Below are 21,872 nucleotides of genomic sequence, written 5' to 3'. Positions count from 1 at the left end.
AGTACGTTATGGTGGGAGAACAAGTGCTCATTTCATGGTGCCTGGGAAGCAGAGAGAGAGAAAGAGGAGGAGAAAAGGTCCTAATATTCTCTTCAAGGGCACACCCCCAATGACCTAATTTCCTCCCACTAGGCCCCGCCTCTTAAAGGTTCCACTACCTCTTAATAGCACCACCTGGTGGTGACTAAGTCTTTAACAAATATTGGGTCTAGCTCATTATTTGGTGCATTTTGATAGTTAATATTGCACACTTATATCTTCCAAGAGAAGTATTCTCTTTCTTTCTATTTTTATTTGCTGTTCTGGGGAGGAAATCCAGGGTCTTGTGCATGCTAGGCAAGAGCTCTACTGCTGAGGTACATCCCCAACTCTCTTTATAACCTGAGATTGTAGGAAAGGGAAAAAAAAATTAAGTATAGAATGTTCAGTAAACTTGTGTCTTGTTTTAACACAGTAATATTTTAACATGATTAAAAATGAAAAAGAAACAATTTCTCATCTCATTTTTAAAATTTAAAAAATTTTTAAAATTTTTGTAGTACTGGGGATTGAGCCCAGGGGCACTCTGCCATGGAGCTACACCCCTGGCTTCTTTTTTAATTTGATATCTTATTTTATTTTTTGAAATATTTTTTAGTTGGCAATGGACCTTTAATTTACTTATTTATATGCGGTGCCGAGAATTGAACCCAGTGCCTCGCACATGCTAAGCAAGCGCTCTGCCACTGAGCCACAACCTCAGCCCCTGATATTTTATTTTGAGACCGGATCTCATTAAGTTCAGGCCTCGAACTTGTGATCCTCCTGCCTCAGCCTCCCACATCACTGGATTCACAGACAGGCACCACCATGCCCAGCAGATATCAATCATCTCTTCAAAGGGGGCTTCCCTGACTACTGTTTAAATCGGTGGCACTTCTCTGTCTCTAATTATCTCAGCTTGTGTCTTTCACAGCATTACCACATTTAGTAATTATGATTTTTGTTTTGTTTCCTTTGCATTAAACTGTGGGCTTGACATAAGCTCTTAGACTCTATAATCCCTGTGCAGCCTCTTAGTAAGCATACCTGTTAGAATGCTAATTTTAAGACTCCCAAATGCAACAGCTTATATAACATAGATTATTTCTTAAACATGTGATAGGCAGTGCAGGCTGGCTCAGTGGTTTGAAGATGTCCCCAAGCCTCTGGAGCTCCCCAGATCCCCTTCCTTCTCAACCATCAAGGCAGAACTTCTAACACCCTGTTACCCACATCAGTCTTTCTCTCCTTGACCTCAGCTCCTGGGTTCAGCCTTCCCCAGACCATGTTATTTCTCCCAGTCAGTGGTTCATCTCTGGTTTCCCAAATGCCAGAGGAAGTTCTCTCTGCGATTCATCTTCGGTCAGCATCTCAAACAGGACCTGTATATGCTTTCTCACTTATATTGTTATTAAATATTACTTTTTTCTGCCAGACATGGTTGTGTATACCTGTAATCCCAGCAGCTTGGGAGGCTGAGACAGGAGGATGGAAGTTCAAGGCCAGCCTCAGCAATTTAGTGAGGACTTAAGCAACCTAGTAAGATCCTGTCTCAAAATAAAATAATAATAATGATAATAATAATATTAATAATAATAATAAAATGGCTGGGGGGGGTAGCTCCTTGGTACATTGCACCTGGGTTAAATCCCTAGTACCTCTCCCCCAATTACTACTTTCCTCTGTTGCTATAGTTTATCTGTAACCCGGACCTTTGAGCAAATTACCCTTTGGTACCTCCATTTCTTCTATGAAATGGTGATAACGGTAGTTTGCCTCTTCGGGTGATTATAAGAATATTCCCGGGGTATTCACTGTTTAGACTTGAAGCTAGCACACGATAGGTACTCTCTTAATAACTGACATTATTATCTCTTGGTTCTTTCAACTTCTCCATGAGGTGGGCCGGCAGACAATCAGCTTATCTTCAGATGCAGAAATGAAGGACCAGAGAGCTGAAGTCACTTGCCCCGGGCGACTATTGTGGCAGATCGCCGAATCCGAGTTTAATTCGGGTCTGCACGTCATGGTAAAATTAGGGCGATGACGGTACCCATCAGTCAAATGCCACCCTGCAGTCAAGCGGCAAGCACGCTTCAAATGTCTCTGCCCTTTCCCTTTAGTGTTCCACCCTGTCACCCCCACAACCCAGGGCCACCGGGGCTCCCAGCTGCCCTGCTCCTGGCAGCCCCCTGGTCAGCTGCTTCTGTTTGGTTGGTGGAAACAGCCAGGCGAACAGAGAGGCCCATTGTCTGTGTTCTCGAGCTCTATTGTTGGGTCCTCCTCGCAGGTTCCAATCCCACGGGCACCCCCAGCTGTCGCTAGGGCTTGTCCCAGCTTCCCGAGTCGTCATGGGGGATGGGGACGGGGGATGTGCATAGACAGCCTGGTGTGCCCTGGAGGTCGGATCGCCGGGCCTGATCTACAAAAGAGGAAACCAAGGTTCAGAGAGTACGTGGGACTTGGGCGGGGAGGTCAGAGCTGCCAAAAAGGGAACGGGGTGGGGGGCGTCTGTGTGGCCTCAGAGCACGAGAGATCGTGGTTTTTTCTAGGTAAGACCAGGGCAACCCTCTCCGTCCCCACATTTCACTAATGGAAGCGAAGCTCCAGGAAGCGCAGACGCTTGCCCCGAGTCCCACAGCGAGTCCGCGGCACCGCCCCCTGGGGAAGCAGGTGCTTCCAACTCCCAGTCTCCGGGTTTCCACCCAACTTGGGAGACCGCCCAAAGAGTGGCGGGCACGGGGGCGGGGCAAGGGTGGCCACGCCCCCCGGGCGGGCCACCGCCGCCGCGCGTCCCGCCCCTCTTCAACGCGCAGAGGTGAAGTCCCACGCGGCCCTCCTACCGAGGGCGTGGTTTTCCTAACCATGTGGAATTCTACTGGGTGTTTGTCTGCGGCGGGCGTGGCTTTGAGCTTGACGGGCGTTGGGGGCGTGGCCTTCTTTCCGCGTTCCAGCTCGGCGCGGGCATCCATTCCTCTGTGACGCAGGCGCAGGCGCGGAAGGGGCGGAGTCTCCCGGAGCTCCGCCTCCCCAGTCGAGGAGGCCGAGGCCAGGGGCGTGTCCTGGGAGGGGCCCCGCCCCGCCCGCGCCCGCGCCCCGCCCTGCCCGGTCGCGGAGCGGCGGCCAGCGCAGGGAGGGCCCAGCCCCGGGATGTGAGTGAGGCGGGCGTGGGGGTGTGGGTCGGGGCTCCGAGCCCGGCCCGGGGGGGTCCCCAGAGGTCCCTATGGGCGGGGGCGCGAGTGCTCGGGCTGCCCCGCCGGCCAGCCAGGTGCGGGCCCAAGTATGGCGGGCGAGGGGTCGCTCGGGCCGGGTGCTCCCACGCCCGCCCGTGCGCAGGGCCAGCCCCGCGCCCCTTCTCCTGGGTCGCAGCGACGGTCGCCCGATCTGGCGGGGGCTGGCTTCGTGCGCGGGTCCTGCGCCTGCCCTACCCCAGGCCCCAGCAGCTGTGCAGACGCCCCCAGTGTGGCGGCGGCTGGAGCAGGTTTCTGATCCCTGTGTGGCGGGGGTTATGATGAGGGGGACAGCTGCGTGGCCCTAAGTGACCCACCCCTGCCTCCGGGTTGGGCCACAGCTCCCTTGAATCCTGACTCGGCGTTTGCGGTGCCCAGCTCCTTAGATGCATTAATTCGTTCCTTGCAACAGCCGCGCATTTTACAGCCCAGCAACCGAGGCCTAGGGCCACCGGGTTGTTGGGTGTAATTGTTCGGGCATTGAGGTGAGATGCGGAGGCCTTGCAGCTAGACTCATCTGAGTGCACCATCGGCTTCTCTACAGACCTGTGTGACCTTGGCACACCTGGTCCCCTGGAGAGCCTCTGGTGCAATTTTGGTGCCTGTCTCCCAGGGCTGTTGTGAGAACTGGGTTGGAATCTGGTTCAGGGCAAGCCGGCCACGGGCTCAGTACAGACCTGTTCTGATTCTTCTTAGTTCTGTTAAGTGGCCCTTTTCTGTGCACAGGAGGTTAGTGATGCTGGGTCAGGGGAGGGGGAGGCAGCTTTCCACACTCAGGCTGACCCAGCTCTGTGTCTGTCCTTATGTGTCCCGAAGGCCACACTCAACTCAGCTCTACCAGCATGTGCCAGAAACACACTGGCCCATTGTGTACTCGCCGAGATACAACATCACCTTCATGGGCCTGGAGAAGCTGCACCCTTTCGATGCCGGGAAATGGGGCAAGGTGGTCAATTACCTAAAAGGTAGGGAAGGCATTTCTCAGACCCTACGGCGGCTTCCTCCACCCCACCTGTCCTCCCCATCCTCATCCGCAGCATAAGCATCAGACTCTCTTACCTTTGGATTCAACCCTCAAATTCCCTTGCATCTTTCCAAAACAGACTCCCAAGCATGATATGTTCCCGTCCCACACTCTCTGTGGCCTATTGCTGTGGACTGAAATTCTCCCTCTGCGCCCCGAGGCCCAGGATGGGAGCTGGTTAATGCGAGACACAGGGCAGCTGAAGTTTGAAGGAGTCTAATATCCATTCAGAGAACCTGGGAAGAGGAGTGTTTTTGCTTCAATGCTTGTTGATTACAGATGGGGGGATCTGGGCTCAGAAGGGTTGCAAACATGCCTAAGTCACACAGCTACCTAAAGCCGGGTGGGAGTCTGCAGGGTCCACCTGTTCCTGGCTTATCCTTGGATGCTTCTCCTTCAGAGCATCCAGAGGCATGCTCTGGGAACTCATTGTTTTAACTGTGGTTCGTGATCCAGGGTTCTGATGTAGTTGGGAAACTCATGCATCGCAGTAAAGAGAGAGAGAGAGAGAGAGTGTGTGAGTGTGTGTGTGTGTGTGTGTGTGTGTGTGTGTGTGTGTGTGTGTGTGTGAGTGAGACTATTTTCCTTGTTTCCTGTATCAGGGATTCCTTAATTGAGAGAAGTAGGAAACGTTACCTGGCATAGGATGAAGCAATGAATATTTTAAAACCATTTCCCCAATCTACCCTGTGCCTTCTGATCACACATAGAGAAAGTTCTGCTTTGGGGCCAGCCTGTCTTTAACACCTAAGCCCAGTTCCCTTTACAACAGATCTAGAGCAAGTCTGAGGCTCGGAGTCTTGTGGAAAATAGGATCCAATTAGAGATTAATAGCACTGCTTCATTCCGTTGTATATTTTAAGAATTTCTGGTTGATTTCTCTCTATGGCAAGTGATACTGACTTTCCATTTGCAGTAGTGACCGGAGTGAGCATTCAAAGGAAAATAGGAAGTATAAGGAACACAGATGAGGCCGTGTGTGGCGGTGCATGCTTGTCATCCCAGCAGCTCGGAGGCTGAGGCAGGAGGATGGCAAGTTGGAGGCCAGCCTCAGAAACTTAGCAAGGCCCTAAGCAACTCAGTGAGACCCTGTCTCTAATAAAATACAAAGTAGGACGGGGGATGTGGCTCCCCTTGGGGTGCTCTGCCTTCCTCAGTGATGGCCCTCCCACACTGTCCACTTGGCCCCTGCTAGGGCCTCTGTATCACCCAGTAGCTCAACAGAAGAGTTCCCATCTTCTTCCCCTAGGAGACAGTACTCAGGTCACTTCCTCCTGTCTCCTGAGGAAGAGAATGTGAGGCAGGCAGCATGCCACGGCAAGAAAGGAGCTAGAAGCCGTGACACTGTTGCTGGAAGCAGTGGACCCCATGGAATATTCTGGAAAATGTATGGAACTAGTTGGTCACTACCAGGGTGGATTTCTAAGGAGGACTCATTGAAATCAGCTGACGAGCTGACTTCTCCAGAACCCAGAGCCTTATGTGTTGTGGTCTGTCTTACGTTGCTCAGTCTTACGTTTTCTATTGTTTATTTTTTTGGACTTGGGATTGAACCCAGGGGTGCTTAACCACTGAGCCACCTCCCCAGCCCTTGTTATTTATTTAGAGACAGGGTCTCGCTGAGTTGCTTAGGGCCTCGCTAAGTTGCTGAGGCTGGCCTCCAACTTGCAATCCTCCTGCTTCAGCCTCCCAAGTTGCTGGGATGACAGGCATGCACAGTGGCCGCATGTTCTTCTTTTGCAAAACAGAGCAAATCTTGCCTCCATCAGGGGGATGGAAATAATGCAGGGTTGCCCAAGCGCCAGTCATTTGCAAATCACTCTTGGCATCCTGCCATCTCTTCGTACCACCTGTTCCATTATTTACTGCATATTTTTAATGACTTAGCCTCTGGGTTGTTTTTTTTTTTTTTTTTTTTTTTTTAAACAAGCCTAAATTTGATATAGGAGGAAACATTATGTCATCGAAATGGGAAAAGGCAGTTGTACTTGCCATGAATGGAAGGGTCCTGGTAAAAAAGCAACGCAGCGAGAACAACAGTGTGATTCAATCCTGACTGATCGCCCCTGCCTGTGGGCTGTGCTTTAATTGCCGCTCACTCTTGGTGGAGGAGAGATGTGAACTGAGGTCAGGCGGGCATTAAAGAGAGGCCACGCTCTCCTGAGCCACCCAGATGTCATCAGGAGGTGGGTGAACCACCAAGGGCCGACTCTCACCTCCAGAGTTGACACGGTTGACCCTGGTGCCTCCTGCCTCAGAGGTCATCTTGTGGCTGTCAGTAGTGGCCCGGGAAACCCGGGCTTGCTGTGTGCACAGTGTTCAGTGACTGCTCTGGCTGTCATCCACGAGGCCAGCAGTGCCCAGCTCCTCCCGGGGCAGGGGTGGCCGCAGGTCCAGTCCACTGCCTAGGGAGGGCCTGGGGGTGGACCTGCCTCAGGTCGGCGGGGAAGGACGCAGGAACTCCCTTTGTGTTTGCAGAAGAGAAGCTGCTGTCGGATGGCATGCTGGTGGAGGCGCGGGAGGCCTCGGAGGAGGATCTGCTGGTGGTGCACACGAGACGCTATCTCAACGAACTGAAGGTACAGAGCAGGGGTCCCGGGGGGCTCTGGCCAGGGACCATGGCTAGAGCAGGGCATGCAGTCTGGGAATGCACGGCCTCAGGCCTAATGAAGGAGAAACATGAGAGTCATTGGTTCCCAAGAGACAGTCATAAAAAGCCAGCTTTGTGTGTAGTGAGCTCCCCATCTTCAGGAAGTATGAAAACAGGGTCATCAGCCAGGTGTGGGGGCGCATACCTGTAGTCCTAGCAGCTCAGGAGACTGAGGCAGGAGGATCGCAAGTAGGAGGCCAGCCTCAGCAATGCGGCGAGGCTCTGACGAACTGAACGAGACCCTGTCTCTAAATAAATAAAAAGGGCTGGGGATGTGGCTCAGTGGTAGAGCACTTGCTTAGCGTGTACCGGGCCCTAAGTTCAAACCCCCAATACTACCACAAAGCAAAACAAAATGAAAAAGAATCTTTCAATTAGCTGGGCGTGGTGGTGCACACCTGTCATCCCAGCAGCTCAGGAGGCTGAGGCAGGAGGATCGGAAGTTGGAGGCCACTTAGCAAGGCCCTGTCTCTAAACAAAAAATAAAAAAAGGGGTGGGGATGGGGCTCAGTGGCTACGTACCCCTGGGTTCAATCCCTGGTACAAAAGGGGGAAAAAAAAAGAAAGAAAGAAAGAAAAAGAAAAGAATTTGCCCCTGAGCCGTCTGCGTCTTGGAATGCAGTCACTTCTACATTAGTGACTCTCAGTCTGTGCTCTGTGTTCAGATTTCAGAGACCCAGCTGGGGAGAGGAGACCCCAGCCCCTTTTCCCTGTCCCAACTAAGGCTGTTCCACTCCTGCATGTTTTCCTGTTGGGCTGAACTTTAAGATTCTGATCCCAGGACTTCTTGTAAAGACTTGTTGAAAACTGTTGGGCTAAAAACGGGTTAGAAATTCCCCCAGGGCCCAGCAGGGGACATAAAGAAGTCGGTGGGCAGGCGAGGGCGGCTGGGGTGAACTGGAGGACTCTTGGTTTTCCTGCATGGGTGGCTGCTGTGCAGGTCCACGGTGGGTCCACGGTGGGCCCAGTGTGGCCAGAGCACCTTCAAGCACCTTCTAAAGAAGCCGGAAACTCAGGTTATTAAGTAATACTTTCTCATTGCTTAATGTGGCAACTGATTATGATCATTTTCTCTTCTTTTTGCGTGCCAGGGATTGAACCCAGGGGCGCTTACCCACTGAGCCACATCCCCAGCCCAAAATATTTTATTTAGAGACAGGGTCTCACCGAGTTGCTTAGGGCCTCGCTAAGTGGCTGAGGCTGGCCTCCAATTTGCCATCCTCCTGCCTCAGCCTCCCGAGCCACAGGGATTTTAAAATTCCATGTGGGACCACTGGTTGCACCAGCTGCCTACTTATGACCCCTCTCTCGAGGAGACCACTCAGCTCCTGTTGGTGGCTGAGGTTCTGAGGGCCCAGGCATGTAGATCCCTTGAGTGGGAGCAGAGAGGAGGCTGGAGTGTGTGGTTGCTTCAGAATCTGCCACTGCCGCCTGCCTCCCCGGGTCAGGGTCAGGGATGCCCAGTTTCGCTGCCTCCTGAGTGTGGGAGCCCCAACCCTCGGCTTCTCAGCTAGACTCAAGTGGACTCAGTCACAGATGCCAGAGGTGAGCAGACCCCTCTAAAGTATGAGTAGAAAACCCCAGAAAGAGGCCGTGGCTGCTCAAGATCACCTGGGAAGTCGGTCGGGCCTGGGGAGACCCTGGCAGGACCAGCCGAGCTGTGAGAATTCCAGAGGAGACCAGGAGCTCAGGAAAGATTACCAGGAAGACGCTGAGACTTGGCTCCTGGGACAGGGAGGCGTGCGAGGCTTTGGCAGGAAGCCCGGCACTTGGCTGCCCTGGTTTCCTGGGGCCCAGGCATGCGTGGTCACATCGGTAACCCAGGGGCTGGACCAGGAGGACGCGCCTGTCCAAGTCCAGAGGGAGAGGGGAGGGCAGGGACAGGAGGCCCCGAGTTGGCGCAGGGAGAGATCAGATCAGAATGGAACCCGAGACGAGACCGGGGGTGGGGGCCAGGCCCCAGGGCTGCACCCACTTGAGGAACCCCCAGGGAACTCTGCGTGCCTGGCCGTCGTCTTCCCCAAACCCGCAGGCAGCTTACTATGTGATAAAGAATGATAATTCAAAAAGTATTAGCTGGCGGAGTCCTAAGTAGAAAATTGAGATCAAGCACAGGAGGAGAAGCAGGTATGTCACCTGACAGGGTTAATCAAGATGGCGCTTGAGCCACACCTTTAGCTTGGAGCTCCCTAGCAGCCAGAGCAAAAGGAGCAATGTGATGATTTCCACAGTAAGACAAAACAATAGGCCACAGACAAGTGGCACTTGGAAGGAAGAATGTGCCAGAGTTGCGGCCCAGAAGGGGAGGGGTCTTGATCTCCCATAGAGAGGAAGGGCGCTCTGGTGGCCAGAGAGAAGGTAAGGGAACTCTGTGCTGGCCGGGCCACACAGGGCCCTGCAGGCCGCCAGAGGAGCATGATTCTTGTCCCAGGGACCGTGGGCAGTCAGGAGCGGGTTGCTGGGGGTGACCCGGAGCCAGGTTGCCTTCAGTGAGGCCACGGCCGTTTCTGGTCACAGCTGGGGACATCCCCACCCACCCTCCTGTCTGCGGTTTCTTTTCCCTGTTTTCTGTTGTGAGCACTGAGCCCCTGCAGGGCTCCCAGGGCTGAGCTCCATGGCTGTCCTCTGCGTGTTACATAAGGCCATCTTCTCCCCTGCTCTGTCCCCCGCGGTCCCTACCCCCATTCTGGGCTTCATGCCCGGCCCTGCCTGAGTGTGGCCTGCAGAGCTGACAAGCAAGCCACAGGGGGGGACAGCCGTCTGGTGTTGGCAACGTAACATCAATGGGGAAGTGCTATTTACTGAGCGCCTACTATGTGCAAGGTCCAGAGTTGGCCCCATGGAGGGTGGCAGTTGGGCTCGGCCAGTGCTGGGCTCTTGCCTTCTGCTGACTTCCGAGGCAGTTTGCGGGGGTCAGTGCTGTGCAGCATTGACATGCTTCCTTGAGCTCTCTGTGCTAGGCAGTGCTCAGCACATATCAGATCAGCAAATACCTAAAGAGCACAATACTGTTCTGGGTGTTGCTGGACCAGAATGGAACATAAGAGGCCACTCCCTTTCCTTCTAGAGCTGACATTTAGGTGGAAGAGTCAGACAACAAACAAAATTACTAAGTAGCGGAGTCACAGACTGCTCCTGGAGGGCAGAAGGCCCTGGTAGAGACTAGCGGAATGAGAACTTGGAGTCTCTCTCCCTCTCTCTCCCCACTCCCTTCCTCTCCCTCTTCCTCTCTGGCTCCTCTTTCCTCTCTCCTTTTTAAAAATATTCTGGTAAAATTCATTGCTGGATCAAGTGACAGTGCCATTGCCAAATTCAATAAAGATCTACCTGGGGCTGGGGCTGGGGCTCCGTGGTAGAGCGCTTGCCTAGCATGTGTGAAGCCCTGGGCTTGATTCTCAGCACTGCCTATAAATGAATAAATAAAATACAAGTCCATTGACCACCAAAAAAGATATTTAAAAGATTTACCCCTCTGTGTTTTCTTCTAAGACTTTTAGAGTTTTAGCTTATAGTACCTATGGTGTGAGGTAGGAGTCCAACTTCATTCTTTTGCATGTGGATATCTAGTTCTCTCGACATCATTTGTCAAAGAGAGTATTTTCCCCCCTTTATTAAATGGTCTTAATACCCTTGTAGAAAATGCCATCAATAGATGGGTTTATTTCTGGACCCCCAATTCTATGCCTTTGATTTACGTGTCTACTCTTCTGTTACCTCCACCCTGTTTTGATTGCAAATCCAACTCTTTTCTTCTTCTTCAGGATTGTTTTGGGAATTGGGGGTCCTTTGAGATTTCGTATGACTTATGGGATCCACCTCTCCTCTCTTTTTGCAAAAAAGGCCATATTTTAATGGAGGAAGGGTGGATTGTATAAAGGAAAAAGAGGGGTGGGGGGGTAGGAAAAATAACAGAATGAGACAGACATTATTCGTTACCCTATGTACATGTATGATTGCACAAATGGTGCGACCCTACTTCATGTACAACCAGAGAAACAACAGTTGTACCCCATTTGTGTACATTGAATAAAAAATATTGCATAGATTTTTTTTTTTTAAAAGGCCATATTTTGACAGGAATTGCACCAAATCTTTAGGTCTCTCTGGAGAGTGTGCCATCTTTGTAATATTTGGTCTTCCAATCCATGAACATGGGATGTCTTTCCATTTGCTTATGTTTTCTTTCACTTCCTTCAGGAATGTTTTATAGCCTCCTGTCGATAAGTCTTACACCTCTTGGTTAAATTCATTCCCAAGCACTTTGATTCTTCTTGATGCTATGAATAATGGAATTGCCTCCTTAATTTCCTTTCCAGATGGTTCATTTCCAGCGCACAGAAATGCAACTGATTATTGCTCATTGATATGTGCTGCAACTCTGCTGTATTTGTTTTTTAGCTTTAATATTTGTGTGTGTATATTCTTTAGGATCTTCTAAGTATGACATCATGCCTTCTGTGAATAGAGCGAGTTTTACTTCTTTCTTTCTCATTCAGATGCATTTTTATTTGTTTTTCTTGCTTAAATGCTTGGGCTTGATCTTCTAATACTGTGGTGAGTAGAAGTAGCAAAGCCGGCAACTTTTGTCTTATCACTTAGGTGGGAAGTCTTTAGCTATTATGATGTTCACTGTGGGTGTTTTTGATTTATTTTGTTTCATTTAAAAAATAAATGCCCTTTAGCCAGGCACTGTGGCACTAGGCCTCAATTCCAGCAACTCGGGAGGCTGAGACAGGAGGATCGCAAGTTGGAGAACAGCCTCCGCAATTTCACGAGACCCTAAAAGGACTGGGGACATGGCTCCATGATAGAGTGCTCCTGGTTCTCTCCTAAGTGAAGGCATAAATAAATAAGTGCTTTTTCTGCCATGAGGGAGTTCCCTTGTATTCCTGGTTTGTTGAGTGATTTTTATCCTGCCAGGGTGTTGGATTTTTGTCCAAGTCTTTTTTCCTGTCAACTGAGATGTCTGTGTGTTCCTGTGTCCTGTACTGTGCCCTGTAGGAACCACTCCCTGGAAGCCAGCAGTGGGACCTTCAGTGGGGTGCAGCTGGTCTCGCCTCCGGGAGCTCCTGGGTCTGAGCCTCTGGGTGGTCTGGTGGAGCCTGGTGGAGCCGAGTGCAGGGCAGCAGGTTCCAGAGGCGGCCTGGCAGGCGGTGGCATCCCACCGCGGCTGGCTGGGGTGGTGGCCCCAACACCTGGCCAGGCCCCGGGCTGGGCCAGCTCACAGGCCACACCTGTGACAGAGGGTGGCCTCAGTCTGGCCCAGAGCTCCGCAGGGACCTGCCCAGCACAGCCGAGGTCCAGTTCCCTAGAGCGGCTGTTCTCAAACCCCCCGCGAAGGTCCTAACCACTCGGGTGGCCCTTGCCTGCCCCTGTTGGGTGCCCCGGATGGCGGGGGGGGGTGGCCCAATGGGACACCGCAGCCCTGGAAGCGGAGCTGGAGGCGGGACCCAGGCAGGAGCCTGGGGGCAGAGGGTGGGGAGGTACCCCACTCTCGGGACCCCAGGCCGATTGGGAGGTTGGCGCCCTGGATTGTGCGGCCCCCTTTCCAGTCAGTCACCAGTGAGGCCTTCCTCGCCTGGGCGCAGGACGGGTGGCCCTCCTCCCGAGGATGCAGGCAGGACCTGGGGTCGCCAGCTGGAAACGGGGTGCATAGCACGTGCCCTAAGCAGGTCCCACGGGCGGGCCTTATTTTGAGCAGTGTCTACACAGCAGTGAGCAGAGCCACCTGCCTGCCCTCGAGGGAGGACAGACACTCCCTGGGACACACGGTAGCCTCAGAGCCAGGTGCCTTGTGGAAAGGTGAAACGGAGGCAGGGCTCAGGTGCCATGCTTTAGACTGCGCCAACAACAGGCCTCTGGGACACGTTTCTACGTCTAGGGCCTCATTGGAGGCCCTGTTTTGCAGATGAGGCAGAAGCACAGAGAAGGTAAGGCTGTGTCCAAAGTCACACAGCCCATGGCGGAGCCCAGAGAGGAAGACTTGGAGCCCCACCCCACTTCCATCCAGCCGGGCCCCAGAGCCCTTGCTAGGGTGAGGTTATAGAAAGCTTCCCGTCTCACGTTACTACCCTTGGTTGATACTGTCCCCTCTTCTTGCTTCCAGATCCTCATCATCTCTCACTTCACACTAGAGCGCTTGGAACAGCACTGTCTATGGCTCCCTACTGCTCTAATGACAGTGTGTGAACCCGAGCAGCACCTACAGGATAGGAAGCTCACGCATCCCGTCCCTCTTTGCTGGCTGCTTCTCTTTCTTTCTTTCTTTTCTTTTCTTTCTTTCTTTCTTCTTTTTTTTTTGGAACTGAGGATTGAACCCAGGGGTGCTTCACCACTGAGCCACACCCCCAGCCCTTTTTATATTTTATTGAGAGACAGGGTCTCACTGAGGGCCTCGCTAAGTGGCTGAGGCTGGCCTCCACCTTGCGATCCTCCTGCCTCAGCCTCCTGAGCCCCTGAGATGACAGGTGTGCACCACTGTGCCCAGCTCCTGGCTTCTCTTGATCTTGGATTTGCTTTGCTGCCCAAAGTTGCTTTTTGACCTTGACCCCTGCTTCTGCGCAACTCCTGTCCACTGTCCACCTTTGTGGATGACCCCTCCTCCAGAGAGCCTCTCTGTCCCCCACCCAACATAGACCAACCTGTCTCCATCACATATCACTCTGCAAAGAAGCTCCCACTGACTGACAGCCCCGCTAGCTGAGACCTGCTTGCCAGGAGAATAGGTGCCCCTAGCAGGCCCCTCCCGGGCTCTTGCTGTGCCAACAACAGGCCTCTGGGACACGTTTCTACGTCTAGGGCCTCATTGCTGGGAGTGAAGGACGGGGGAGATGGCCCAGATGCGTCTCAGCCAGGCAGGGTTTGGGGACCTGAGCAGTCAGTGCTGTATGCAGGTTCCCCGGGGCACGTGGCGGTCACAGGTGGTCCTGATGCACGTACCTTTGGGTGCCCTCGATGCGCTTGCCTCAGCAGCTGGAGACGCTTCTGGGCCGTTCTGCCCAAATGCTGCTTCACGTACAGGGAGGTCTGATTCCCAGAGGAGGAAGAGACTGAAAGATCCCCACCACTCTCCCAAAGTCGCCTGGGTCTGCGCAGCGGGGACTGGGAGCCCGCTGCAGTTCTCGCTGTGGACACAAGAGGGCAGCCAAGGGCTTCGAGGCGCCAAGGAATGGGGCTGACCTTGCTCTAAGAAGCGCCTGGCTGAACTTGAGGGAGTCTGAAGCCTGGTGCAGGATAGGGCTCGTTGTAGCTATTCCTTCCCGGCCTCCCTCCCTCCCTCCATTCCTTCCTGGAGACTGAATCCAGGGGCTCTTCACCCCTGAGCCACCTCCCCAGCCCTTTTTATTATTTTATTTAGAGACAGGGTCTCGCTGAGTTGCTGAGGCTGGCCTCCAACTTGCGATCCTCCCGCCTCAGCCTCCCGCGTTGCTGGGATTATAGGCAAGTGCACTGTACCCGGCCATTCATCATCACCAGAGGAAGTGCACTTGAGCAGGGAGCTGGTCCAAGAGCCCCGGGAAACCATCCCCGGCATCCAGAGGGATTCTGATTCCCTGTGACCTGGTCTCTTCCCACAGTGGTCCTTTGCTGTTGCCACCATCACAGAAATCCCTCCCGTCATCTTCCTCCCCAACTTCCTTGTGCAGAGGAAAGTGCTGCGGCCCCTTCGGACCCAGACAGGAGGAACCATCATGGTAGGTGGGCGGCCCGCGTCCCCAGATCCTCGGCACCTCTTCTGCCCCGCGGCGCCCTCCCCCACTGCGAGCTGAACAAAGTCCCGACTGTTCCTCAGGCCCCAGCAACAATGACCCTTTCTTCAAAACCCTTGCCCATCTGGGGACATCAGAATTCATTGTCCCTTCACTTCCTATTCCGGTTACCGTATTTGCTGCTATATAGGATGCATCTCCACCCACAAAGAGTGTATTCTGCCAGGCGCAGTCGCCCACACCTGTCATCTCAGCTACTTGGGAGGCTGAGGCAGGAGGATCCCAAGTTGGAGGCCAGCCTCGGCAACTTAGCAAGACCCTGTTGCAAATGAAATAAAATTAAGGCTAGGGGTGTAGTTTAGTGCATAGCGTCCCTGGGTTCAATCCCTAGTACCAACCCCCCCATATATGTGTGTATTAAATGCATATATTTTAATATATATATATTAAAAATGACAATTTAATCAAGTCCTGGATCAGTCCCTACTGATCCCTACAGTTTTCTTTATTATTATCTACCCCCAAATTATGAATTCCTACAAGATTTCAGTAATTAGCCTACTGTATCTCCGTGAGCAAAATGTTCTTATTTCCTTTTGAAAACCATGTTAAAATAATTCCCTTAGCTGGGTGAGGTAGCACACGCCTATCATCCCAGCAGCTCAGGAGGCTGAGGCAGGAGGATCGCAAGTTGGAGGCCAGCCTCAGCAACTTAGTGAGGCCCTAAGCAACTCAGTGAGACCCTGTCTAAGTAAAATATAAAAAGGGCTGGGGAGGTGTCTCAGTGGTTAGCACCCCTGGGCTCAATCCCTGGGACCAAAACAAATAAAACCATTCCCTCGTGGTGATAAGCACCTAATTTACCTTTCCTGCCTCCATCACGTGGTTGCAGACGGGCACACACCCCATGCGACTCTGAGGCTGGCCAGTCTGGTGTTTGCCCCAGGAAGGGCTGAGTGGGCTGGGGGCGGGTGGCTCCTGTGTCCTCACCTTGGAAAGAGCCAGTGGCGGGATTGCTGCCTGCCCCCTCTTACCCTCTGCTTGTCTCCACAGGCGGGGAAGCTGGCCGTGGAGCGAGGCTGGGCCATCAACATAGGTGAGTCCCTGGGCTTCCATGGCTAGCCTGGCCTGGGGGCGCTGCCCGGAATGGGGTCTGTGGGACAGGAAGGGACGGGAGGAGCCTAGAGGAAGCAGCCCCAGAGCCACCCGAATCCCTTTATGTTGGGCTGTGGGGTGAGGTATGCAGCCTCTGGGTATCTGGAAAGTGGGATCTTGACCTCCAATTCCCCAGCCTCCATGGATGGCTCCCTCCCTCCCTCCAGAGCTCTGTGCTGTCCCCCTTAGGCAGGTCTCTAGGACCCCTGCCTCCCTGTGGCTCCTCTGAAAGGCTCCATCTGCTGAGGAGCTCAGGAGGCTGAGGCAGGAGGATCGAGAGTTCAAGGCCAGCCTCAGCCAAAGTGAGGCTCTCAGCAACTCGGCGAGACCTTGTCTCTAAATAAGATACAAAATCAGGCTGGGGAGGTGGCTCAGTGGTTAAGCACCCCTGGGTTCAATCGCTGGGACCCTTTCCAAGAAAAAATTGAAAGAAAGGCTCCCTCTGTCCCCGAGGTCCAGGCTGGCCCACAGGCTTGGTCACACACTGGTGGGCAGACGCAGCCGTGATCACTACCTCCTCCTCGGGTCCAGCGCTTCCCAGCCCCTGGAGTCTCGCACAAGACTGGCTCCTGGGAGGGCTGCGTAGATCGCCGTCCCTCTTGGGGGCACAGCGCTTGACCGTGTGCCGGTCCCTTCCTCGTTCATCCTCTTATTTGAATCGGCAGTTATTTTCGGGCCCATTTCATTCACGAGGCCCACGGACGAGCTCAGAGCCCCCGGCAGGACCCTCTGCCTTTGGCCGTGAACTCAGCCTTTGGCCGTGAACTCAGCAAGGCCAGGGCGGCTCTCGTCCTTCTGGTGTATCCAGATGCCCAGCTGTGGGTCTGGTGTAGCCGGGAGGTGAGGGCACCCCACTGCCGTGGGAGCCATTGATGCCCTTCAGTGGGTTCCCTGGGGCTCTTGTGGAAGTATTATGGTCTGGTTGAAGAGTCCGGGTCCTGATCCAGTCCGGGTTTGAACCCTGGTTCTGCCATGACCTAGCTGTGTGACCCTGGGCAAACTGCCGACCCTCTCTGTGCCTGAGCATCCTCTCTATAATGGGCCTTGGTGATGATGGTGCCCTCTTCTGGGCTGTTGGGACGCTTCAGCTGGCCTGGTGCCCTGTGAGGAGCCCAGCCCCTCGGGCGCGTGGGCCCAGGCCGCGGGGACAAGGCTGAGCGCCCCGTCACGGGTCTGTGTGTGAGGGGGCCCTCAGGCTGGCTGGGGCTGTCCAGCCTGGGCTCAGGGACCCGCTGTCCATCCCCTGACAGCCTGGGGTTGGAGGAGCCCTGCCAGGGGCTGGGAGGAGAGAGGGACCCTGGGGACACAGAGGGGCTGAGCCCCGTGGTGGCCCTGACCAGTGCCCATCTGCCCTTCTGCAGGGGGCGGCTTCCACCACTGCTCCAGCGACCGAGGCGGGGGCTTCTGTGCCTACGCCGACATCACGCTGGCCATCAAGGTGAGTCCACGGGCTCAGGTGGGCGTGGGGCCTGCAGGAGCCCCCCAGAAGCCCTCCACTGCCCAGGCCCAGCGTTCCCAGCACTGTTCTAGAGAAGGGACGAGGCCGGGAGCCGAGGGCCTGGCCAGGGGCGCTCAGCCGCTTCCTCTCCCTCGGCTCGGCTCAGGAAGACGCCGGCACTGGTGGAGGGAGTTAGGACAGCGGCCCCAGCCGGGGCTGGCTGGGAAATCAGCAGATCAAGGTCTGGACGTCACTAGAAAACCAGGGGAGGACGGAGGGTAGAAGAGATCAACAAAAGCATCACAGCAGTGATGGAAATGAAAACAGCCGGCGTCGCCCGCACTCGGCCCCGTGCCAGCTGTTCTCCACAGCTGGACCCGCACATGTGAATGACAAGGGAACCAGGCCCTAGAGAGGGTTGTCACAGGCGTTGGCCTGCAGGGCTGTCAGACCCAGAGCCTCCTAGCCACCTGCAGCTGGCCTCATGCCGGGCATTGGGACGGGCTGGTGCGTCCCTCAGAGTTTGCCCTCAGGAGAGGGGGATGCACAGAGACCTTGGAGGGGAAGAAGAGGGAAGGAAGGCTTCCCGGAGGAGGCTTTAGGGGTCAGCCTTGCGGGGGGAGGCCAAGATTGGGGAAGCTGGGCAGTGGTGCACACCTATAATCCCAGAGCTCAGGAGGCTGAGGCAGGAGGATCGCAAGTTGGAGGCCAGCCTCAGCAACATAGTCTAAGCAACTCAGTGAGACCCTGTGTCTAAATAAAAAATAAAAAGGGCTGGGATGTGGCTCAGTGGCTTAGCAGCCCTGGGTTCAATCCCTGGTCCAAAAAAATAAAAGATTGGGAAGTGAAGTTCAAGGGTAACCTCTGCATTTCCAAGGGGATGCGGGGAGACCCGGGCCCTGACCACTGCCTGCCCAGCTCTCCCAGGCAATGACGGCACAAGGGCCTGCTCCTGGTGTGCCCTCCCAGCCCCTCCACCCTGGGACCTGAAGGGCTGGGCCCCTGGCCCGGCTGCTCCTCACGCCTGCCCCTCCTCACCTTGGCAGTTTCTGTTTGAGCGAGTGGAGGGCGTCTCCAAGGCCACCATCATCGACCTGGACGCCCATCAGGTGAGTGAGGGCCCAGCGTCACCCTCGTCCCCAGCGGCCCTCATCCATCACAGCCCACCGGAGGGCTCTCCACCTTCCAGGAACGTCCCTGTGCCAGGCCTCTGCCACCCCCCTCTGCTTCTCAGGCTGGAAGGGAGGGACTCCCTCTGTGGGGCCCACCCAGGGTGACAGGTCCTCCCCACCTCCTTACCGTCCCGCACAATGGCTCCTCCTGAAACCCAGTCTGGCGGTGCTCTGAACTCTGCTGTGGCTCCCTATTGCTGACCCTTTGGGGTGGCACCTCCTGCACAGAGCAGATGAGCTCTGTGGACACCTGTCCCCGAGGCAGGTGCTCACACACAATTTTGGGCTCCCCTGGGCCCTCCGAGGCGGGCGTTGAAGACCCCAGTTCATGGGGGCGCCTTCTTCCTAGGACTGAAGGCGGCAGACGCCCCTGGTCAGAGGGAGGAGGTGAAATGGGCCCCTCCCTCGCCCGCCTCGGTGGGTGGGCCCTGGGGTGCGGCCAGCCTGCTAGTTGGCTTTCTTACGCTGAACTCCACCTGACGCCTGCCAGCCTGGAGCAAGGCAGGGCCAGGACTTTGCCTCATCTCATAGAGAAGGAGACTGAGAGGGCGGGGGCTTCCTTGAGGTCCTCCTGGAAGGTCACAGGGCCAGGTTTTGAGGTTGGACCCCAGCTCTGCCATTGGGTAGCCTGGAGACCTTCTGTCCCCAAGGGCAAGCTGGCCCAGGCATGTGGGGCGTGTCCTGGGGGAGAAGGGGTGGGGGAGTCCGGCATTCCCCAGGACACCTGCCTCTGAGCGGCTTCCATGTCCTCCCCCAGGGCAATGGGCACGAGCGGGACTTCATGGACGACAAGCGTGTGTACATCATGGATGTCTACAACCGCCACATCTACCCCGGGGACCGCTTTGCCAAGCGTAAGCTGCCGCTCCTCCGTCTGAGTGCGCTCTTGCTGGGACGGGCTGCCTCCCCTGGGATTCCTGCAGTCTCTGGGGTGCCCCAGAGATGTCTCCTCCCTTTTCCTCGGTATCCCTGTAAGAGGTGGGGTTTTCCCTTGGACACACAAGGAAACTGAGACCTGCAGAAGTCACAAGCCCCACCAGAGACCAGTGTCCTTATGTCAGGAGGAACCACTAGAGGAGCGAAAAAAAGAGGAGCAGCAGAAAAAACTAAGAAGCAGAAATAATTTCAAACAGAAGTTACTTAAAAATAAATGAAAGCGGGTTAGACTCACCAATCAAAAGGCAGAGATTCCCAGATGAGGCTAGAAAGCAGAACTGCCCATTCTGCAGGTGGGGTGCCTGTGTGAGTCAGCTTTTCAGCTCTGTGACAAAATATTTAAGGAAATCAACCTATGGGACAGAAAGGTTGGTTTGGATCCGTGTTTTGGAGGTTCAGGTCTAGGGTTGATGGGCTCCATGGCTTTGGGCCTGTGGCAGGGCAGCATCGCATGGCAGGGAGCACATGGGAACCAAAGAAAGACAGGAAGGGGTGGAGCCCGGGGTCCCCTTTGAGGACACACTCCAGTGAGGTCACTTCTGTTAGCTTCCTTCTACCTCTTAAAGGTCCAGCCATGCCCTCCGTGACATCACTTCCTTCCATTTGGCTCCGCCTCTTAAAGGTCCAGGCACCTCCTCGTACTTCCACAGGCTGTCCACCAAGCCTTTCTCACAAGGGCCTTTGGGTGATACTCCAGATCCAAACCATAACAGGGCCATTTATGCGTAAGGTGCTGGCGACTCTGGTGTGGGTGAGTCTGCCACTGTGTCGTCCAAGTGACTTAATTCCCGAACTGAATCTCGGGTGTCGAGACCTGGCCCTGAGAGTAGGACAGCGTGTCCGCGCGTCTGGGCGGGGCTCAGGGGGACGTGGAATCAGAGCTGGCCCACGGGGTGTCGTCCTCAGACCTCTCTCCCGGGTCCCCCTCTGCAGGGCCGAGTGCTCTCTTCAGCTTGGTTTGGGCAAAACCAGAGGCACAACTGCTGCAGCCCAGCAGCCTGTGTCCGGCCCTCGGTCTTCCCCACCCCGGGCCTCTGTTCCCTTCCCCTGCACATCGGCGCTCTGGCGTCCCTCTCGCAGAGGCCATCAGGCGGAAGGTGGAGCTGGACTGGGGCACCGAAGATGACGAGTACCTGAGCAAAGTGGAGAGGAACGTGGAGAAGGCCCTCCAGGAGCACAGCCCGGACGTGGTGATCTACAACGCCGGCACCGACGTGCTCGAGGGGGACCGCCTCGGCGGACTGGCCATCAGCCCTGGGGTACGTCCTTCGCGGGGGGAGCGGGGAGCATGGCTGCCAGGAGGTTCAGCAGCAGCGGGAAAGGTGAGCCACAGCAGTCCAGAGCAAGGCTAGATCTGCAGCAGGACTTCCCGACGCCACAGGGGTCCAGCCAGTGAGCTCCCCGCCCCCTCCCCACACAGGGCATCGTGAAGCGGGACGAACTGGTGTTCCGGGTGGTCCGCGGCCAGCAGATCCCCATCCTCATGGTGACCTCGGGGGGGTACCAGAAGCGCACGGCCCGCATCATCGCCGACTCCATCCTCAACCTGCACAGCCTGGACCTCATCGGGCCCGAGTCGCCCAACGTCTCCTCGCAGAACTCGGACACGCCGCTGCTCTCGTCCTCGGTGCCCTGACGGTGCTGCCCTGCTAGGTGACACCCAGCCTGCCTCCGGGCCCCGCCCGCCACCTGCCTCTAGTGCCGTTTTCCACCCTCGCGGGGCTGTGGGCCCCAGCGACCCGGAGGGGAAGGAAGGAAGGGCGACCCGCCCTGCCTGGGCCGCGTCCCCACCGGGTGCCCAGGGTCTCGAGTCCTCGCGGGCAGGGCAGAAGGCAGACAGGAAGCCCGGGGGGACCCGCCGGGGTCCTGGGCCCATCGGGCCCGAGGAGGAGCAGGTGGTCAAGAGGGAGAGAGGGCAGAGGAGCGGGGAGGCCGGCCTGCGAGGCCCACGGAGGAGCCGGCCAGCCACCCGGGGCTCTCTCCCCTGCAGTCGCGGAGGCCGCGCCGGCCCCTCGCTCCCAGGTGTCAGGAGCCGCGGAGGAGAGCCGCCAGCCCAGGCGTCCAGGTGGGCCCGCGTCCCCGCCAGCAGGCGGAGCCCCTGGGCTGGACGTGGGGCCTGGGGAAGGGACGAGGCGGGGTCTCCAGGCTGGGGTCCCCCTCAATAAATAAGGTCTGGACCTGCTTTTCGAGGGTCCCTGTGTGGTGACAAGGTGGGGGCGGCCGAGGACACCTGTCTCCACTTGGGCCAGCGTCCCACCCGCCCAGCAGCAGGGCCAGGTTGGCACGGCAGCTGAGGTCCCCGGGCGGAAGCCAGGGAACCGAGGCCCTGGCCAGGCGTCCTGGGAAGGGAGGGCAGCAGGGGTCCCCAGCCCAGCCCGAGGTGGTAGGAGGGGCCTGGACGAGTCCTGGGGGCTGCAGTCTCCACTGGCCTCTCCCAGAGTCCCCAGTTCCTGTTCTGTGCCTGCCCTGGTCTCTCCTCCTCCTCTCTCTGAAGGGGACGCTCAGGGCGTCCCAGGAAGTGGGGCGAGGGGCCCGTC

General features: G+C 55.8%; 1 protein-coding gene across 4 annotated transcripts; it reads left to right on the top strand.

The window, feature by feature from the left end:
- Nucleotides 1-3,025: 3,025 nt before the first annotated feature.
- On the top strand, nt 3,026-21,517 carry HDAC11 (histone deacetylase 11). 4 transcript variants are annotated; one of them, XM_079122273.1, is made up of 11 exons: nt 3,026-3,173; nt 4,068-4,216; nt 6,754-6,854; nt 14,503-14,619; nt 15,688-15,730; nt 17,151-17,227; nt 18,274-18,336; nt 19,157-19,253; nt 20,416-20,594; nt 20,756-20,988; nt 21,326-21,517. In XM_079122273.1, coding segments are annotated over exons 1-10 (1,044 nt in total). In that variant the 5' UTR covers nt 3,026-3,171; the 3' UTR covers nt 20,972-20,988; nt 21,326-21,517. The 4 variants fall into 4 exon arrangements, with proteins under 4 accessions (XP_078978399.1, XP_078978398.1, XP_078978400.1 ...); XM_079122272.1 differs by having other exon boundaries at nt 20,756-21,517; XM_079122274.1 differs by lacking the exon at nt 3,026-3,173 and adding an exon at nt 3,176-3,289 and having other exon boundaries at nt 20,756-21,517.
- The last annotated feature ends 355 nt before the right edge of the window (nt 21,518-21,872 follow it).

The sequence above is a fragment of the Sciurus vulgaris genome, assembly GCF_902686455.1.
Source record: "Sciurus vulgaris genome assembly, chromosome: 19".
Lineage (NCBI taxonomy): Eukaryota > Metazoa > Chordata > Mammalia > Rodentia > Sciuridae > Sciurus > Sciurus vulgaris.
Note: the sequence above shows the minus strand (reverse complement) of the source record. Positions and strands in the feature narration are given on the sequence as shown.

Coding starts and splice junctions, on each gene's coding strand:
- HDAC11 (XM_079122273.1), top strand. Junction 17,228..18,273: donor ACATCACGCTGGCCATCAAG/GTGAGTCCACGG, acceptor TCACCTTGGCAG/TTTCTGTTTGAGCGAGTGGA. Junction 18,337..19,156: donor TCGACCTGGACGCCCATCAG/GTGAGTGAGGGC, acceptor GTCCTCCCCCAG/GGCAATGGGCACGAGCGGGA.